The sequence below is a fragment of the Panthera uncia genome, chromosome E3 (genome assembly GCF_023721935.1).
Source record: "Panthera uncia isolate 11264 chromosome E3, Puncia_PCG_1.0, whole genome shotgun sequence".
NCBI lineage: Eukaryota > Metazoa > Chordata > Mammalia > Carnivora > Felidae > Panthera > Panthera uncia.
This window is the reverse complement of record NC_064815.1, coordinates 19,665,223-19,685,523: the sequence shown is the minus strand read 5'-3', so window position 1 is coordinate 19,685,523 and position 20,301 is coordinate 19,665,223. Positions and strand designations below refer to the sequence as shown.

The 20,301-nt window shown below is 37.4% G+C and overlaps 1 protein-coding gene across 1 annotated transcript in view; it reads right to left on the bottom strand.

Moving 5' to 3' along the window:
• Window positions 1-20,301, bottom strand: part of LOC125928480 (S-adenosyl-L-methionine-dependent tRNA 4-demethylwyosine synthase TYW1) — a 212,648-nt gene that overhangs the window by 119,546 nt on the left and 72,801 nt on the right. Inside the window, exon 10 of the mRNA XM_049639186.1 lies at window positions 19,052-19,170. Within this exon, the coding sequence (XP_049495143.1) occupies window positions 19,052-19,170 (119 nt within the window). The remainder of the gene's footprint in view (window positions 1-19,051; window positions 19,171-20,301) is intronic.

Here is a 20,301-nt window from a genome sequence, read left to right as displayed (position 1 = left end):
CTATGGAAAGCAGTATGGAAGTTATAAAAATAATTAAGAAGAGAACTACCATTTGATAAGAATCCCACTTCTGTGTATTTTTCCAAAAGAATGAAAAACAGAATCTCAAACAGATATACCCACTCCCACGTTTACTGCAGCATTATTAGCCACGATGTGTGAATAAAGAAAATGTGGTATACACATACAATGGAATATCATTCAGCCTTAAAAAAGAAGAAAATGCTGCCATATGTGACAAAGTGGACTAACCTGGGAGACATCATGCTAAAATGAAATAGACTGTCTACAGAAGGACAAATACTGCACGATATCACTTATATAGGGTCTATAAAATAGTCACACACACAGAGGCAGAGAGTAGAATGGTGTTGCCAGGGGCTAAAGGAGGGGGAAATTGGGAATTGCTATTTAACAAATATAAAGCTTCAGTTACATAAGATTATTAAGTTCTAGAGAACCTTTCATTTCGATGAACAATACTGTATTGTACTCTTAAAATTTTGTTAAGAGAGCAGATCTCATGTTAGGTATTCTTACCACAGTAGTAATAAAAATAACAACAACAACAACAACAACATTACTTTGGAGCAAAATTAAATTACAATCCTACTAAATATGGGGAATGAGGAAATTTTATGGAAGAGACACACCTTAGTCACTACTTTAAAGACAAAGGCCCTTTGAACATGTTTCTCTCGTGCTTTCCAAACAATGATTTAATTTAACAGATTAAAATCTGGTTCTAAATCTATATGCGCTTTGATATGAAAAGATCTCTATAAAGTAGGAACAAAAAAAGCAACATGCAGAACACTGTAAAGCAGTCTGCCACTTGTGTGTGTGCGTGTGTGTGTGTGTGTTTACAAAGACACACACACACACACACACACACACACACACACACACAAATATCTATTAGCACCTGTGCAGAATATCTCTGAAAACCCAACTGACTGAAAGACAAGGATGAAAAAAGGATTTTCACAGTATAACCTTTTATGCATTTTGAATTTTCACTATATGCAAGGATGACCTTTCAAAATACATTTAAAATATATTTTAAAGACTCGTGTTTACCATTCAAGCAAAACTTTCTTAAAAGCTTTATTCAAATATAATTCACCTACCATAAAATTCCATTTAAAGTGTACAACCCGATGGCATTCAGTATGTATGTTCATAGAGTTGGGCATCCATCACCACAAAGCAATGTTAGAACATTTTGGTCAACCCCCAAAAGAAACCCTGCTCCACTTCGCTATCACTCTTCAATCCACACATCCCCCCAGGCCCTAAGCAACCATTGATCTACTTTCTGTGTCTACAGGTTCCTCTATCCTGGGGCATTTCATAGAAATAAATGATACGATTATCCATATGTTTTTTTGTGATTGGCTTCTTTCACTTAGTGTTACGTTTTCAAGGTTCATCAATTTGTACTATGTATCACTATCTCATTTCTTTTTGTTTCCAAATAATATTCCATTGGTGGATATTTTGTTTACCCATGCATCAGCTGATGAGCATTTCATTTATTTCCAATTGGGGAATATTATTACCTTTTCATGTGTTATTTGTATATCTTCTCTGAAGAAGTCTGTTCAGATCCTTTGCCCATTTTTGTAATCAGGTTATTTGTTCAAGACAGATACAACTTTTTTTAAAAAAATTTTTTAACGTATTATTTATTTATTTATTCAGAGACAGAGAAAGACAGAGCACAAGCAGGGGAGGGGCAGAGAGAGGGGGAGACATGGAATCCAAACAGGCTCTAGGCTCCGGGCTGTCAGCACAGAGCCTGACGTGGGGCTCAAACCTATGAACACGAGGATCATGACCTGAGCCAAAGTCGGATGCTCAACTGACTGAGCCACCCAGGCGCCCCAAGACAGATATAACTCTTAACTTGACATCTCAAAGTAAAAATTTTCACTTACACAGGCAGAAACGGGAGACAAACAATGGTAAGTCTGGGCTATTTACACACATAACACTCAACAACTCTTTCTGAAAATGAGCAGAGTAATATTTTATCTATCTAAAGCCATCTGCTACCCATATTATCCAAATGAAGTCAGAGAAACTCATTTAGGAAAACTCACATCTGCACATCATGTTGCAGTTTGAAGTACTTTCATATGCACCATCTCCCTCAAGCAATTAAGCCTCATAGCAACCTTGTAAGGAAGGTATTACTGTTATTTTACAGTTAAGAAAACTGAGGCTCAGAGGCTGTTTTTAAGAACCTGTAAAATGAAACAAAAATAAACAAAATGCTCACATAAGCATTTAAATCAATTTTTGTAGGCCTTTTCTAACATATGTACTAAATTATTTATAACGGAACCAGATGGCGGATTCTAATCTTAAAAGTCAGTGTATTAGTACTTCTTTATCAGAAGCCACAGTACAGGAAACCTCTCCATGTACTTTTATCTTTCTAACATCTCACTAATGAATTTGTTAAGTATATTGTTTGCTTTTTTAAAAACTGGGTAAATGTATTGCCTCAGAAACTAAAGAACTGCATTACTGGCTATAAACAGGTAATACAAGTAAGGGGTATTACCCACGAAATCCTCTTTTGAATCTTGACCTTCAAAAACAACCACGACAGGGGCGCCTGGGTGGCTCAGTCGGTTAAGCGTCCGACTTCAGCTCAGGTCACGATCTCCCGGTCCGTGAGTTCGAGCCCCGCGTCGGGCTCTGGGCTGATGGCTCAGAGCCTGGAGCCTGCTTCCGATTCTGTGTCTCCCTCTCTCTCTGCCCCTCCCCTGTTCATGCTCTATCTCTCTCTGTCTCAAAAATAAATAAACGTTAAAAAAAAAAAATTTTTAAAAAAACAACGACAGACACACACACACACACACACACACACACACACAACTACTTATGTCAAGAATTTTAGGAAGAGAGAAGAGACTATAAAATGTGTAGCAATGAGAACTAGGACACAAAGCACTTGATTCTCTCCTCTACAAGCTAAGTATTAGGTGATCCAAATATTTCAGTTCACATAATCATATGACTTTTGTTTTGCAAATATTCATCCTATAATATTTTAAGACTTGGAAGCGCATACTCTATCACTAAACAGGAGATGTAATGAGGCACCCAGGCGGCTCAGTTGGTTGAGCATCTGACTCTTGGTTTCAGCTCAGGTCATGATCCTAGGATCGTGGGATCAAGCCCCACGTTGAGCTCTGCGCTGAGCATGGAGCCTGCTTAAGATTCTCTCTCCCTCTCCCTCTGCCCCTCTCCCCTTCTTGTGTTCTCTCTCTAAAATAAAGATAGATAGATAAATTAATTAAATTAAATAAAAAGGAGGTGTGACGTATCATTTTATTGCAATGCCACCACATTTTAGCAATCTCCTTGACTGAAATAGGAGCCGCGGATCTAGACTATACACAGGACTTCTCAACCTCAGCACGACTGACATCTTGGACACGGTAATTCTTTGTTGTACAGGTTTGTCCTGTCCTGTGCAATACAGGATGTTTAGGAGCATCTCTGACCTCTGCCCAAAAGACACCAGAAGTACCTCCCTCGATAAGAATGATACAAAATGTTTCTAGACATTGTCAAATGGCCCAGGTTCTGCCCTGCCCCCACCCCCCCACAAGTGAAAAGCAGCAATTTGGCTCCAGCTGAGAATCACTGATTTAACAAGATGTCCAAAGAGATACATTTCAGTTGTTGTTGTTGTTTTCCACTATATCCCCGGATAACTAGACAAGGGAATACATGTACTTCCTTCAATAGGAGATGATGAGAATTTAATGAGATGATGATATTATGGGTGTATTCTTTCTTAAAAGATATTATTTTTTGTATTAACCTTCAACTGAGAGTGCTCGCTTCGGCAGCACATATAGTAACCTTCAGCTGAGATATGTACAGACAGAACAATATGATGGCTGGGATTTGCATCAAAATAGTAAGGATAAATGGATAAATAGTAAGATAAATGGAACGCGACTGGCTTTGTGTTAATAAAATGCACACAAAAAATCTTATTATACTATTTACCTATATTCAAAAAACTCTGTAATCAAAGTTAAAAAAAAAAAAAAAAAAGAACTCTGCACAGATCTCAGGAGATAAACAATCTGCTGCTGACTGCACCAAAGTAAGAAAACAACACGTGGCTGACTGCCTGTAAAGAAACGCTGGGAGACAGGGTCCTGGGTGAGTCAAAGCACTGAAAAGCACTCACATACACCAGGGAATAAAAGAAGCCTGAACCACACCGAGGATACAATGCATTCTAGGAAAAGCCCTGAAAAGACACTAAACTTTCACCTACATCTGATTTTCAGGCTCAGCACATGCAGGCAGTGAAGGCAAAGACAGAGTTGTCAATAAACAGCCTGGCCAAGCTTTGAAGGAATGCCCCAACACAGAATCTATCTACAAAGACGGTGGGGGGGGGGGGTATTCCCCTTTTTTTCTTTGACTCCATGTGCTCAAGGAAATCTCTGTCAACACATTTCCTGGCCACTAAAACAAAGGCTTCACAGACAATACACAACATAGAATAAAGTCTGTATAAAAATAGTCTAGAAACTCACTAAAGAAACAACTAAAACCCAGAGCAAGCAACAAAAACCTGAAGAATGGGAAGAATCTGATTTTCAGAGTTAGCACATCATAATATCCAAAATGTCAGTTGTCAATAAAACATTACAAAGCATACAAAGAAACAAGAAAAGTATGGACCACTCACAGGAGAAATTAACAAAAACTCTCCTTAAAGAAGCACAAACATTACACTTACTAGAAAAAGACTAAGTCACCTGTCTTAAACATGCTCAAAGAGCTAAAGGAAACCATGGCCAAAGAGCTGAAGAAAACCAGGAGAAAGATCTCAACAGATGCTGACAATAAATTAAGAAATACAAATGACAAAAAGAAACCAAAAAGAAGTTCTAGAACTGAAAAGTATAACAAATAAAAAATTCAGCAGAGGGCTGCGACAGCAGATTGAACAGCCTTTGAGAAGAAAGAATCAGTAAATTTGAAGATATATCAATTATCCAATCTGAGGAACTGGAAAAAAAAAAAAAGTATGAAGAAAAGTGCACGCAGCCTTACAAGACCCGTGGGACAACCATCAAGAATACCAACATACAAGGCGCCTGGGTGGCTTAGTCAGTTAGGCATCCAACTTCTGCTCAGGTCATGACCTCACTGTTTATGGGTTTGAGCCCCGCATTGGGCTCTGTGCTGACAGCTCAGAGCCTGGAGCCTCCTTTGGATTCTGTGTCTCCCTCTCTCTCTGCCCCTCCCCTGCTTATTCTCTGTCTCTGCCTCTCTCTCTCTCTCTCTCTCTCTCTCTAATAAATAATAAACATTTAAAAAAACAAAAAACAAAAAACAAGAATACCAACATATGTTTAATGGAAGTCCCAGAAGGAGAGGAAAGGGAAAAAGGGGCAGAAAGAATATGTGAAAAAATAATGTAACAACTTCCCAAATTAAAGACATGAATTTACACATCCAGTAAGCTCAAGGAACTCAAGCAGAATACATTCAAAAAATCCACACCAAGACACAGCAGTTCATCAAACTGCTGAAAAACAAAGGATTCAAGAATCTTGAAGGAAGCAAGAGAAGACATTCATCACACATAAGGGATTCTCAGTAAGATTAACAGTCAATTTCTCAGCAGAAACAATCAAGGTCAGGACGCAGTGGGATGACATATTTAAAATGCTAAAAGGAAAAAAAATGTTAGCCAGGAATTCTCTATCTGGCAAAGCCATTCTTCAAAACCGAAGGAAATATTAAGACCTGTACTACAAGAAATGCTAAAGGCAGTCCCTGAAGCAGAAATGACAGGACACTAGACAGACATGCACCAAACAAAGAAATACAGAACAACATAAAGGTTATTACATAGGCAAATACAGAAGTCTGTATTACCGCACTTTTGGATTCTAATTCCTCTTTTCTTCCTATACAATTTAAAAGACAGATGTATATAACAATAATCACAAATGTATGTTAATGAGCACACAATGCATAAAGTTGTAATTTGTGACAACAACATAAAAGAACGGGAATGAAGCTCTGTATGAACAAAGTTTTTGAATACAGTTGAACCAAGGGTGGTCATAGTTCAAAATAAAGTCAATCCTCACTATTTGCTGATTCCATATTTGCAAAATCACCTACTTGCTAAACTTTATCTGTAACCCCAAAATCGATATTTGAGGCATATTTGTGGTCATTCGTGGCCACTCAGAGAGCAGCAAAAAATTTGAGTCGCATAGTACACACACTCCCAACTGAGGTCAAACAAGGCAATGTTCTCTTTGCCTTCTTGTTTAAGCTCTTGTACCGCAAACAGTGTTCTTTTGGCAGTCAACTTAATGCCCCATTTTCTGCACTTTGTGCTGTTTGTTAGTGATGCTACTATTTAAAATAGTCTCCAAGCACACCGCTAAAGTGCCGTGTAGTGTTCTTAGGTGTGATGTGCCTTGCAGGGAAAATACGTGTGTTAGGTAAGCTTCATTGAGGCGTGAATTACAGTGCTGTTGGCCGTAAGTTCAAGGTTAATGAATCAACAGTATATATAAAATAAGGCATCTTTAAACAGAAACACACATAAAACAAAGTTATGTGCTGATAAGATGGCAAATATGTTGTGCCAAGAGGAGTGCAAGAACCTAATCCTTTATTTCTCCTAAAAGTCACAGTTTAGTATTTGCTAATGCAGGATTCGTGCCAACTTTATAGAACTACCACAAATAAAGAAAATTAAATGTAGAGTGTTATAAGTTTAAGAGGTTAGTTTTAATCCCGAGGGGAATAACCAAGAAAATAACTAAAAAATGTACAGAAAGGGAAACATTGTACACAACAAATTGTGTTATGTCAAATTGTACACAACAAAAAATCAAACACAAAAGAAGGCAGTAATAAAGTGCGCAGCCAAAAAGATTAAAAACTTATAAAAACAAAGAGCAAAAGTGAATGGATCACATTCTCTAATTAAAAGCCAGAGATTGGGGCGCCTGGGTGGCTCAGCTGGGTAAGCATCTGACTTCAGCTCAGATCATGATCTCGCAGTTCGTGAGTTTGAGCCCCGCATCATGCTCTATGCCAACAGCTCAGAGCCTGGAGCCTGCTCTGTCTGGATTGTGTGTCTCCCTCTCTCTCTCTCTCTGCCCCTCTCCTGCTCACACTCTGTCGTCTCTCTCTTAAAAATAAATAAACATTAAAAAAAAAAAAAAAAAAGCCAGAGATTGGCAAAATGGATTTAAAAAAAAAAATCTAGGGGCGCCTGGGTGGCTCAGTCAGTTAAGCGTCTGACTCTTGGTTTCAGCTCAGGTCATGATCTATCAATTCGTGAGTTAGAGCCCTGCTTAGGGCTCTGCACTGATAGTGTGGAGCCTGATTGGGATTCTCTCTCTCTCTCTCTCTCTCTCTCTCTCTCTTTCTGCCCTCTCCCACCAACTCTCTCACAATAAATAAATAAACTTAAAAAAAAAAATCTAACAATATGCTGCCTACAAGAGATTCACTTTAGATCCAAAGACACAAATAGAAGTGAAAGGAGGAAAAAACATTTAATACAAATAGTAACCAAAAGAGAGCTGAGGCAGCTATACTAATATAACACAAAATAGACTTTAAGTCAAAAACTGCTACAAAAGACAAAGAAGAACATTATATATTGATAAACGGGTTAATCCATCAAGAACATGTTAACAATTATAACAAAATACATACTTAATAAAAGAACACCAAAATATATGAAGCAGAAATTTATAAGCTAAGGAGAAAATACAGCTCTAAATTAATAATTCTAAAATTCAAATCCACATTTTAAATAACGGACAGAACTAGACAGAAGATCAATAAAGAAATAGTACATTTGAACAATATGATAAGCCAAAAATACCTACGACATAAACAAAACAATATACCCCAAAACATCAGAATACACATTTTTTTCAAGTGTACATAGCACATTTTCTAAGTTGTACCATATGTTAGGCCAAAAAAATAGTGTCAATGAACTTTAAAAGACTGAAATCATACGAAATATTTGCTTCAACCACAATGGCATAAAATCAGAAATGAAGAACAGAAAGGAAACTGAAATATTAATGTGTGGAAATTAAACATAACACTTTTAAACAACCAATGGATCAAAGAAGAAAACATAGGGATATTACAAAATACTTAAGAGATGAATGAAATGTAGCTAAAACAATGCTCAGAGGGAAATGTATAGCTATAAACACCTACGTTAAAAAAAAAAAAAATCAATTACCTAACTATATACCATAAGATACTAGAAAAAAGAAAAGCAAATGAAGTTCAAGGCAGCAAAAGGAAGGATATCATAAAGATCAGAATAGAAACAAAAACATTAGAAAAAAATCAGTGAGCCCAAAAACTGGTTCTTGCAAAGATCAACAAACTGACAAACCTTTACCTAGATTGAAAAAAAAAAGACTCAAATTAGTAAATTCGGAAATGAAAATTAACACCTCACTACCAACCTTACAGAAACAAAGAGGATTATGAAAAGACTATAAACAACTATATGCCAACAAATTAGATAAACAAGACAAAATGAACAAATTCTTAGAAATATACAAGTTCCCAAAACTGATTCATGTAGAAATGGAAAATTTAAACCAACTTATGACAAGTAAAGTAAGTGAATCAGTAAGTAAAACCTCCCTGCAAAGAAAAGCCCCAAAACAGGTTTTACTGGTGAATTCCTCTAAGGATTCAAAGAATCAACACCAATTCTTCCCAAACTTTTCCAAAAAATAAAAGAGGAGGGAACACTTCCTAACTCATTCTATGAGATTAGCATCATCCTGATAACAAAGCCATCCTAAAATAAATTTATTTCTCCCAAAGTGTCAGTTTGCAATTCTAAAAGTCCTTCACATGCATATAACTATAATTGACATTAATATGTTGTAGTTGAAAACAGCCAGGCCAGGTTCTTACTGCCCAAGAAAAAAGTTACAAAATAAGGGTATGCCAGAATGAGCTCTGTGATGCTGATAGGAGTTGAAGGTATCAGTACAAATTCATGGTTCCGTATTTTAATATACACAGACAGATATATACACATACATGTATTTTCTACTTCTATCTGCTGAGAAGGCCTGGAAGCACTAACACCTCAATAACAGTGAACGTAGCAAGCATCCAAATTTTAGACTTTAAATATCATTCTTCAATAAGGGAAACTAAGGCTCCTTAGAGAAGTGGTTGATTCCAAGGCTGGTCAGGGAAAACACAAATTGAGCCTGAAACTTCTTCTGGAGTCATATAACACACAGTGTTTTAAATGAAAGAAAAGCCACAGAAGTCAACCCAACAGAACTCTTAATGGCCAAAGCTAGAAAGATATGAGTAGTAAATAATAATAGTATTGGATTATAACCAAAGGAATAAGTATCCTTGAGTCCAAACTAATATAATATAAATTTTAAAATGGGGGAGAAATGATGCTTCCTCACAGAAGAATTCCATTATATGTTTAAAAAAAAAAAGGAAATAAAAAATAAACATTAGAACACCAAAGCAACAATTTGATGCAGGCAAAAATCCACAAACGAATGAAATATTTAGTGGGCAAATGCTTAAAGAGAAACAGCATATTTGCATAGGCTCAAAGTATCTTATCAAAATATTTATTACTTACAAAGAAGAAATCAATTTTAAGGTGGAACATTACACTTGAAAGCCTGGCAAACGCTACCTTAATTAAATGATAAAGGTTAACAACACCAGTATTAGGACATATTGATATCATATAGCCCTTAATAAGACCTGCTGGAAAGGTCACATTCCTTCTATGGTAGTCTTCCCCAAGTCCATAATTTCACTTTAACCATGAGAAAACATTAGACAAAATATCTGACCAAAACTCTTCAAAGGTGTCGAAATCATGAAGAACAAGGAAAGAACTATGGCAGACTAGAGAAAACTAAAGAGACATAACAACTCAATGTGATGTGGGATCCCAAACTGAATCCTGAAAGACCATTAGTGGGAAAGCTGAAGAAACTCAAATAGTTTCCAGTTTCATTAATAGCATTGCATCAATATTAATTTCTTGGTTTTGATCATTGTTCCAGAGTTAAGTAAGGTCTTTCTTAACATTAGGGAACATTAGGTGAAAGATATACAGAAACCCTACGATCTTTGTAACTCTTCTGCAAATCTGTAATTAATTTTTTTAATGTTTATTTTTCAAAGAGCATGAGTGGAGAGGGGCAGAGAGAGACAGAGCACAGAGTCAGAAGCAGATTCCAGGCTCTGAGCTCAGCACAGAGCCCGACTCAGGGCTTGAACCCACGAACCGCAAGATCATGACCTGAACTGAATTTGGGTGCTTAACCAACTGAGCCACCCAGGCACATCACACCGAGAATTATTTTTTTAAAAATTGTAATGTTTATTCATTTTTGAGGGAGAGAGAGACAGAGCACGAGTGGGTTAGGGGTAGAGAGAAAGGGAGACACAGAATCCAAAGCAGGCTCTAGGCTCTGAGCTATGAGCACAGAGTCTGATGTGGGGCTCAAACTCATGAATCTGAGCCGAAGTTAGATGCTTAACTAGCTAAAGCCACCCAAGTACCCCTAGTTTTGTTTCTTTTAAAACAAAAAGTTTATGCCTATAAGATTTTAATGATAGAACAAGAGTCATATTTTAAAGACTAGGGGCGCCTGGGTGGCGCAGTCGGTTGGGCGTCCGACTTCAGCCAGGTCACGATCTCGCGGTCCGTGAGTTCGAGCCCCGCGTCAGGCTCTGGGCTGATGGCTCGGAGCCTGGAGCCTGTTTCCGATTCTGTGTCTCCCTCTCTCTCTGCCCCTCCCCCGTTCATGCTCTGTCTCTCTCTGTCCCAAAAATAAATAAAAAACGTTGAAAAAAAAAAATTAAAAAAAAAAAAAAAGATTTTAATGATAGAACAAGAGTCATATTTTAAAGACTAAAAAAGGATGTAAAACAAATTAGAGAATGATTTCAACCACATTTTTAAAAAAGTGAGAAGACCCAGGAAAAAAAGAATGAAAGCAAATACTGGAAAGTGTTAACTATGATTTGTCTGGATTCTGGAATTGTAGATAGTTGTTTCTCTTTATACTTTTTGGTATTTTCCAAAAGTTTCTACAATAAACATGGATTACTTTTATGACCAATGATATAAAACCTTTTCTCAAGAGAAGAATTATAGGTCTTGTACCAATATGTTAGATAAATCAAGAAATGGCATAGACTGGAAAATATTAAATCATTCTGGTTGCTAAAGAATGAAATATTGAGACTCTAGAATTAAGTATACAAATGGATATAGTGAGTTAGAGGAAGATGAACTTTTCAGCCTAAGCCACTGGATAACTAATGGTGCCATTACCAAAATAGTATGAAGAGGTTAACAGTATAATAGATTCCACTGTGGACAAATGGGACTTAAAGTACTTGTGGATCATCTGAGACAATATATCCAACAGGCAACTGCAAACCAAGGATGAAAACTCAGAAAGGAGACGGGCTAGAGATAAAGAATAGAAAGGTGTCAAACTCCAGGTATTTAATGAAGCCACAGAGATGGTTTACTACCCCTCCCATTATAACATAGAGCAACAAAAGAAAGCCAAGGGTAGAATCAGAAAGATTCATCAGGTCAACAATAAGCCAAAGAGCTAAAAGGGGAAATTAAAAAGTAACTGTCAAAGGGCTGGGAAAAAACACTAGAAAAGACAGGTGTGTCTGAATCCAATAGAAGTAGAGAGCCTTGTTTTCTAGCATGTTTTCCTGGAGTTCAATTTAGAGGAGAATTAAGTCACCTCTATTCGATTTGATAGTAAAGAAGTCACTAGCTATCATAACAAAACGAACTGCAATGGAGACATCAGCCAGCAGAGAATTGAGGTGGTGAAAAGCAAACAGGTGTTAGCGAAAGAGAAAAATGGATTAGTAGCAAGCACAAAAGATTTCTGCAATTTAGACATTTTCTTTCACTTAAAATTTCCAACTTTAAAAGACTGAATTCTACATATGAGGGACTGTAGTTGGCTTAAAGACATTTGAATTCAACACCTTGAATTTCCAGCAAGATAAATAAAAGAGCTTCCTATAACAAAACACCTAACATGATACCTTAGCATTAAAGTAGTCTTAAAAAGAAAAAGACAATAAAATGTAGAAAAGCAAGGTAAACACAAATCACAAAACGAGAGAATTAAATATTCGTTAATTTATTAATTTATCAGTATTTATCAATACCAACAATCACAATAAGACCAACTGAACTCCAAACAGACTTCTAAAAATCCAGCAATTCCAGGGGCGCCTGAGTGGTTCAGTTAGGCATCGGATTTCGGCTCAGGTCACAGTCTCATGGCTCGTGGGTTCGAGCTCCATGTCAGGCTCTGTGCTGACAGCTCAGAGCCTGGAACTTACTTTGGATTCTGTGTCTCCCTCTCTCTCTGCCCCTCCCCTGCTCGTGCTGTCTCTCTCTCTTAAAAATAAATAAACATTAAAAACTTTAAAAAAAAATCCATCAATTCCATATACAAGTGAAAATATTGGTCTATAGGGGCACCTGGGTGGCTCAGTGGGTTAAGCATTCGACTTCAGCTCAGGTCATGATCTTGTGCTGACAGCTCAGGGCCTAGAGTCTGCTTCTGTGTTTCCATCTCTCTCTGCCCCTCCTCTGATCGCACATGCGTGCACACTCGCTCTCTCTCTCAAAAAATAAATAAATATTATAAAGAAAATATTGGCCTATAAAAGACTTATACACTAATGTTCACAGCAGCTTTATAATTGAGTCAAAACCTGGAAACAAATCAAATATTCAACTACAGATGAATGGAGAAACAAACTGTGGTATAACCATACAACAGACTGTGTGCTTCAGCAATAAAAGGAAAAAAAATTACTGATGTATGTAACAACATGAATGAATCCCAAAAACATGTGTGACAAAAGAAACCAGACACAAAATATTGTTAAAATGTCAATACTACCCAATGCAATCTACACATTCAATGCAATCCCAATCAAAATGGCACCAGCATTCTTCTCGAAGCTAGAACAAGCAATCCTAAATTTGTATAGAACCACAAAAGACCCCGAATTAGCCAAAGTAATAGTGAAGAAGAAGACCAAAGCAGGAGGCATCACAATCCCAGACTTTAGCCTCTACTACAAAGCTGTAATCATCAAGACAGCATGGCATTGGCACAAAAACAGACACATAGACCAATGGAGTAGAATAGAGACTCCAGAATTGGACCCACAAAAGTATGGCCAACTAATCTTTGACAAAGCAGGAAAGAATATCCAATGGAAAAAAGACAGTCTCTTTAACAAATGGTGCTGGGAGAACTAGACAGCAACATGCAGCAGAATGAAACTAGACCACTTTCTTACACCATTCACAAAAATAAACTCAAAATGGATAAAGGAATTGAATGCGAGACAGGAAATCATCAAAACACTGGAGGAGAAAGCAGGAAAAAACCTCTCTGACCTCAGCCGCAGCAATTTCTTACTCGACACATCTCCAAAGGCAAGGGAATTAAAAGCAAAAATGAACTGTCAGGACCTCATCAAGATAAAAAGCTTCTGCACCGAAAAGGAACAATCAACAAAGCTAAAAGGCAACTGACGGAATGGGAAAAGGTATTTGCAAATGACATATCAGACAAAGGGCTAGTATCCAAAATCTATAAAGAACTCACAAAACTCCACACCCAGAAAACAAATAATCCAGTGAAGATATGGGCAGAAGACATGAATAGACACTTCTCTAAAGAAGACATCCGGATGACCAACAGGCACATGAAAAGATGCTCAACGTTACTACTCATCAGGGAAATACAAATCAAAACCACACTCAGATATCACCTCACACCAGTCAGAGTGGCCAAAATGAACAAATCAGGAGACTATAGATGCTGGAGAGGATGTGGAGAAATGGGAACCCTCCTGCATTCCTGGTGGGAATGCAAACTGGTACAGCCGCTCTGGAAAACAGTGTGGAGGTTCCTCAAAAATTAAAAATAGATCTACCCTATGATCCAGCAATAGCACTGCTAGGAATTTACCCAAGGGATACAGGAGTGCTGATGCATAGGGGCACTTGTACCCCAATGTTTATAGCAGCACTTTCAACAATAGCCAAATTATGGAAAGAGCCTAATGTCCATCAACTGATGAATGGATAAAAAAATTGTGGTTTATGTACACAATGGAATACTACGTGGCAATGAGAAAGAATGAAATATGGCCTTTTGTAGCAACGTGGATGGAAATGGAGAGTGTTATGCTAACTGAAATAAGTCATACAGAGAAAGAGAGATACCATATGTTTTCACCCTTATGTGGATATCCTGAGAAACTTAACAGAAGACCATGGGGGAGGGGAAGGGAAAAGAAAAAGTTAGAGAGGGAGACAGCCAAACCATAAGAGACTCTTAAAAACTGAGAATAAACTGAGGGTTGGTGGGGGGTTAGAGGGAGGGGAGGGTGGGTAATGAACATTGAGGAGGGCATCTGTTAGGATGAGCACTGGGTGTTGTATAGAAACCAATTTGACAATAAATTTCATATTAAAAAAATAAAGTAAATGAATGTGTAAAAAAAAAGAAAGAAAGAAACCAGACACAAAAATGCATACTGAATGATTCCATTTTTAAGCAACTCTATAGAAAAAAGCAAACTAACACATATTGTCAGAAAGAAAATCAATTTGCCTGGTGCTAGGATGAGACGAGAGAAATTAACTGGGAGGCAGAGCACAAGGGAACCTCCAGGACTAACGTAAATGTCCTTCATCTTTTTTTTAATATGTATTTTTAGATGTTTATCTATTTATTTTTGAGAGACAGAGAGCATGTGTGCCTGCAAATGGGAGAGGGGCAGAGAGACAGGGGGACAGAGAATCCCGAGCAGGCTCCACGCTGCCAGCACAGAGCCCAACATGGGGCTTGAACTCACAAATCATGAGATCACAACCTGGGCCAAAGCCAAAAGTCTGACACTTAACTAACTGAGCCACCCAGGCGCCCAGAAAATGTCCTTCATCTTGATTGTGGTCACAGTCACACAGATGTACACATATACCAAAACTCACTGAACTATATCTTTTAAACAAATGCATTTCAGGGAGACTGGGTGGTTTAGTTGGTTAAGTGACCAACTTCAGCTCAGGTCTTGATCTCACAGTTCATGGGTCCCAGTCCCGCATCGGGCTCTGTGCTGATGGCTCAGAGCCTGGAGCCTGCTTCAGATTCTGTCTCTCCCTCTCTCTCTCTGTCCCTCCCCAAATTGCACACACTCTCTCTCTCTCTCTCTCTCTCTCTCAAAAATAAATAAAACATTTTTTAAAAATTTTAAACAAATGCATTTCACTGTACGTAAACAAAGCTTCAATAAAGTGGATTTTTAAAAATTTATCCAGCCAAACACTTGTTTACAAGTAGCCCACCTAAAATATAAGCATGCACAATGATTGAAGTTACATGAAGGAACAAAAAAGAAAGACTGGGCAAGAATTAGTAATCAAAAGAAATTTAGTATAGTTATATTAATATCACAAAGCATAGACTTTAAAGCAAAAAGGCATTATTATGGATAAAGAGGATGACTAAATAATGATAAGACAAATAATCAGTTATATAAAATAAATTTCACTGCTGTTTTATTACCCAACAATTAAAAATACCCTCTTTTGGGGTGCCTGGGTGGCTCAGTCAGTTGAGCATCCAACTCTTGATTTCACCTCAGGTCATGATCTCACCATTCATGAGTTTCAGCCCCCCTGTCAGGCTCTACAACTGCTTGGGAGTCTCTCTCTGCCCCTCCCCCACTCACACTCGCTCACTCTGTCTCAAAATCAATGAATAAACTTAAGAAAAAAGTACCCTGTTTTCACTAGTATATGATAAATTTATAAACACTAACCATTTCTACTAGACATATAGTACTTCTCAGTAAATTTTAAATAACTTGTATTAAAAATCACATACTATAATTTGGTTGAGTTTCTTTTTAAGTTTATTTTGAGAGACAGAGAAAGAGCATGTGTGTGCATGCACACATGTCAGTAGGGAGAGGGGCAGTGAGGCAAAGAGAATCCCAAGCAGGCTCCATGCTGTCAGCACAGAGCCCAATGCAGGGCTTGAACTCACAAACCTTGAGATCATGACCTAAGCCAAAATCAAGAGTCAGATGTTTAACAAAATGAGCCACCCAGGCGCCTCCAGTTTGGTTGAAATTTAAAAACAAAAATATTATCTCCCAAATCTAATTTATGTGTAATTTTTCTAAATATGTCTTTGGAGGCCATAATATAAATTAGAAAATATTTACAACTGAATAATAAAATTAAGTAATCAAGTCACAGGATACAAAATTAATACCCAGAAATTGGTTGTTTCTACATACTAGTAACACAGTAGCAGAAAGAGAAATTAAGAAAACAATCCCATTTACAATGGTACCAAAAAGAATAAAATACGCAGGAATAAACTTAACCAAGGAGGTGAAAGACCTGTACTCTGAAAACCATAAAACACTTATGAAAGAAATTGAAGATGACACAAACAAATGGAAAGGCATCCCATGCTCATGGATTAGAAGCACTAATATTGTCAGAATGTCCATACTATCCAAAGCTATCTATAGATTCAATATAATACCAACAGCATTTTTCACAGAACTAGAACAAATAATTATAAAATTTATATGGAACTATAAAATTTATATGGAATCTATATGGAACCACAAAAGACCCAAATACCCAAAATAATCTTGAGAGAAAAGAAAAAAGCTAGAGGTATCACAATTCCAGATTTCAAGATGTACTACAAAGCTGCAGTAATCAAAACAGTACAGACACGAAAATAGACACATAGCTCAATGGAACATGATAGAGAGTCTAGAAACAAACCCAGGCTTCAATGGTCAGTTAATCTATGACAAAGGAGGAAAGAACATACAATGAGAAAAGGACAGTGTCCTCAATAAATGGTGCTGGGAAAACTGGACAGCCACACGCAAAAGAATGAATCTGGATCACTTTCTATTTTTTTTTTTTTATTTTTTTAACATTTTATTTCTTTTTGAGACAGGGAGAGACAGAGCATGAACAGGGGAGGGTCAGAGAGAGGGAGACACAAAATCTGAAACAAGCTCCAGGCTCTGAGCTGGCAGCACAAAGCCCGACGCGGGGCTTGAACTCACAGACCGTGAGATCATGACCTGAGCCGAAGTCGGCCGCTTAACCGACTGAGCCACCCAGGTGCCCTGGATCACTTTCTAACACCATAAACAAAAAGAAACTCAAAATGAATTAAAAACCTAAATGTGAGACCTGAAACCATAAAAAATTCCTAGAAGACAGCATAGGCAGTAATTTCTTTGACATCAGCCATAGCAACATTTTTCTAGATATGTCTCCTCAAGTGAGGTTAACAAAAGCAAAATTAAACTACTGGGACTACAGCAAAAAGAAAAAAGAAAAAAAAAAAAAACTTCTGCACAGCAAAGGAAACAATCAACAAAACTAAAAGGCAACTACTAAATGGGAGAAGATGTTTGTAAATATCTTCTGATAAGGGGTTAGTATCCAAAACATATAAAGAACGTGTACAACTCAACACCAAAAAGCAAATAATCTGATTTAAAATGGGCACAGGGCCTGAATAGGCAGTTTTTAAAAGAAGACATCCAGATGGCCAACAGACACATAAAAAAATGCTCAACATCACCAATCATCAAGGAAATGCAAATCAACATCACAATGAGATATCACCTCCTACCTGTCAGACTAACTACAGTAAAAAAGACAGGAAATAAGAAGCATTTGTGAGGGTGTGGAGAAAAACGAACTCTGCTGCACAGTTGTTGGGAATGTAAATTGCTACAGCCACTGGGGAAAACAGTGTGGAGATTCTTTAAAAAATTATCAATAAAATTACCATATGATTCAATAATTCCACTACTGAGTATTTACCCAAAGGAAATGAGAAGATACGTTCACCCCAGTTTATTGCAGCATTATTTACATCAGCCAGAATATGGAAGCAGCCCAAGTGTCCATCAACAGACGCTTGGATAAAGAAGATGTGGTGTATACGTACAGTGGAATATTACTCAACCACCCAAAAGAATGCGGTGCTGCTATGTGCTACAACTTGGATGGACCTCCAGGGTATTATGCTACGTGAAATAAGGCAGACAGAGACAGACAAAGGCCATATATGATTTCATTTATCTGTAGCATCTAAAAACAAAACAAATGAATAAACAAAGATACAAACAAAAAGAATCAGAGCTATAAATATAGAGAACGAACTGACTCAGGTTGTCAGAGAGGAGAGGAATAAGGGATGGGCAAAACGGGTGAAGGAGAGTGATAGATACCGGCTTCCACTTACGGAATGAATAAATCTCAAAAATAAAAGGTGCAGACAAGGAAATAACATTCAAGGGCATTGTAACAATGCCATATGGTGACGGACGAGAGTTATGCTTGTAAGCACAGCATAAGGTATAAACTTGCTGAATCACTGTATCGCACACCTGAATCTACCGTGTCAACTATATTCAAATTAAAAAAATAATTGAAAAATAATTAACTAATCAAAATCTATGGAACATAGCTGAAGAAGTACTTAGATGAATATTCCTGATTAAGGATTTATAGAAGACTGAATATTAATGAGCTAACAGTCTAATTTAAGTTAGAAAAAGAACAGGGGAGTAAAACAAAAAAAAAAAATTGACTATTGAACAAGATAACAAAGCTATGATGCAGAGGATTCACAAAGCTAAAATCTATGTCTTCACAAAGACAAAAACTTGGCAAAACCCTGACAAAACTGGTTGAGGAAAAACAAATGCGTAAATATATAATATTAGAAAAGGAAATGGGGATTACTTCTAAAACCAGCAGAGCTTTAGGTAAATTTGAATGAAAGGCTGAACAGAAACTGATTATTACAGATGGTTACAGATTCGGTCACCACAGCCATTCATTTTTACTTACCGCCAGCAGAAGACACATTTATTTGCACATGCCAAGCTTGGGGTAGTTTCCATGCAACGATGGCTTTCGATACCATAGAATGTATGTTTGTAGCAACCTCCTCTCCCTCGGAGCATCGACTGCAAAAGTAAAAAACAAATGATAATCTGAATAAAACCCTCAAGGCAAAGAAAACACCAAGGCATCATTTTTAAGAAAAAAAGGTGCATTTCATAACCATAAATGCCCCTACGGTATCCGCATGATGCAGAAAATTAACATTATAGTGTTTTGATGGTGCTTTAAATTTTCTAAAACCCAATGAAATAAACCTATGATCCATTAACTCTGAAAGCCCTATAGAGAAGATGGCACTGATGCTTTCATTTTCAAATCCATTCAACCCGCCTCAGATAGTATTAGTACAATAATATGTAATACCAAGGGATAGATAAGACAGGCTCCTAGAGGGGAGTAGCACTCCTAAGAAAGAGTATCTCTGCTTTGAGAAAGGGAGAGTGAGTAAGGGGATGCGTCCTAGAGCATATTCTATGTCAACTGAATGGTGGAACTTGAACATACTGAAACTGCTGAGGGGACAAGTGGCATGTGTGTTAAGAGACAGATTTTCCCCCAAAAAGGACACGATTTAATATGTGAGTGGTAAAACTGCGGTGAGTCTAGTAAGAATAAATAATTTGAAGAAATACTGTAAGATAAGCTTAGAGTTGGAATCGCAAGATATTATCAAGCTTTTTCAGATGTCATCAGAAAAATCCATCTAGAAACTCTGCAAGATAGGCCTGATTTCGGTAAAAGTGAAACCTGGGAGGAGGCTACGCAAAAAAGATCACGGTGAGTTGGCTCATATTATTGGAGGAAAGGGGAAGAGTGCTAAGGAGGTACAATCAAAGGTATTCTCCGTTAGAGAGGCAAAACAAAGTCATCCAGGCAAAATGAAGTCATCCAAGATAATGGAGATGTTGCCTCATCTCAACTGTGACTGAAATATGATGGAATTAACAACAGGAAAAATGAGGAGACACAAGGAGCCCATATGTGTGCGTGTGCATGTGTGTATGTGTGCGTATACGCTATACATCAGCGTGCTCTAACGTTATAATGCTATCCACAATGAAAGAAAGTCATTAAAAAAATCCACCAGCTTGATTATTATGTTGGTTAATCACAAAGTCTTTTATTGTATTTTTTCCTGATAGAAAAGCGTACTCCAGTCCATCACGTTTGGTACTTGGATTAGGAAAACTAAG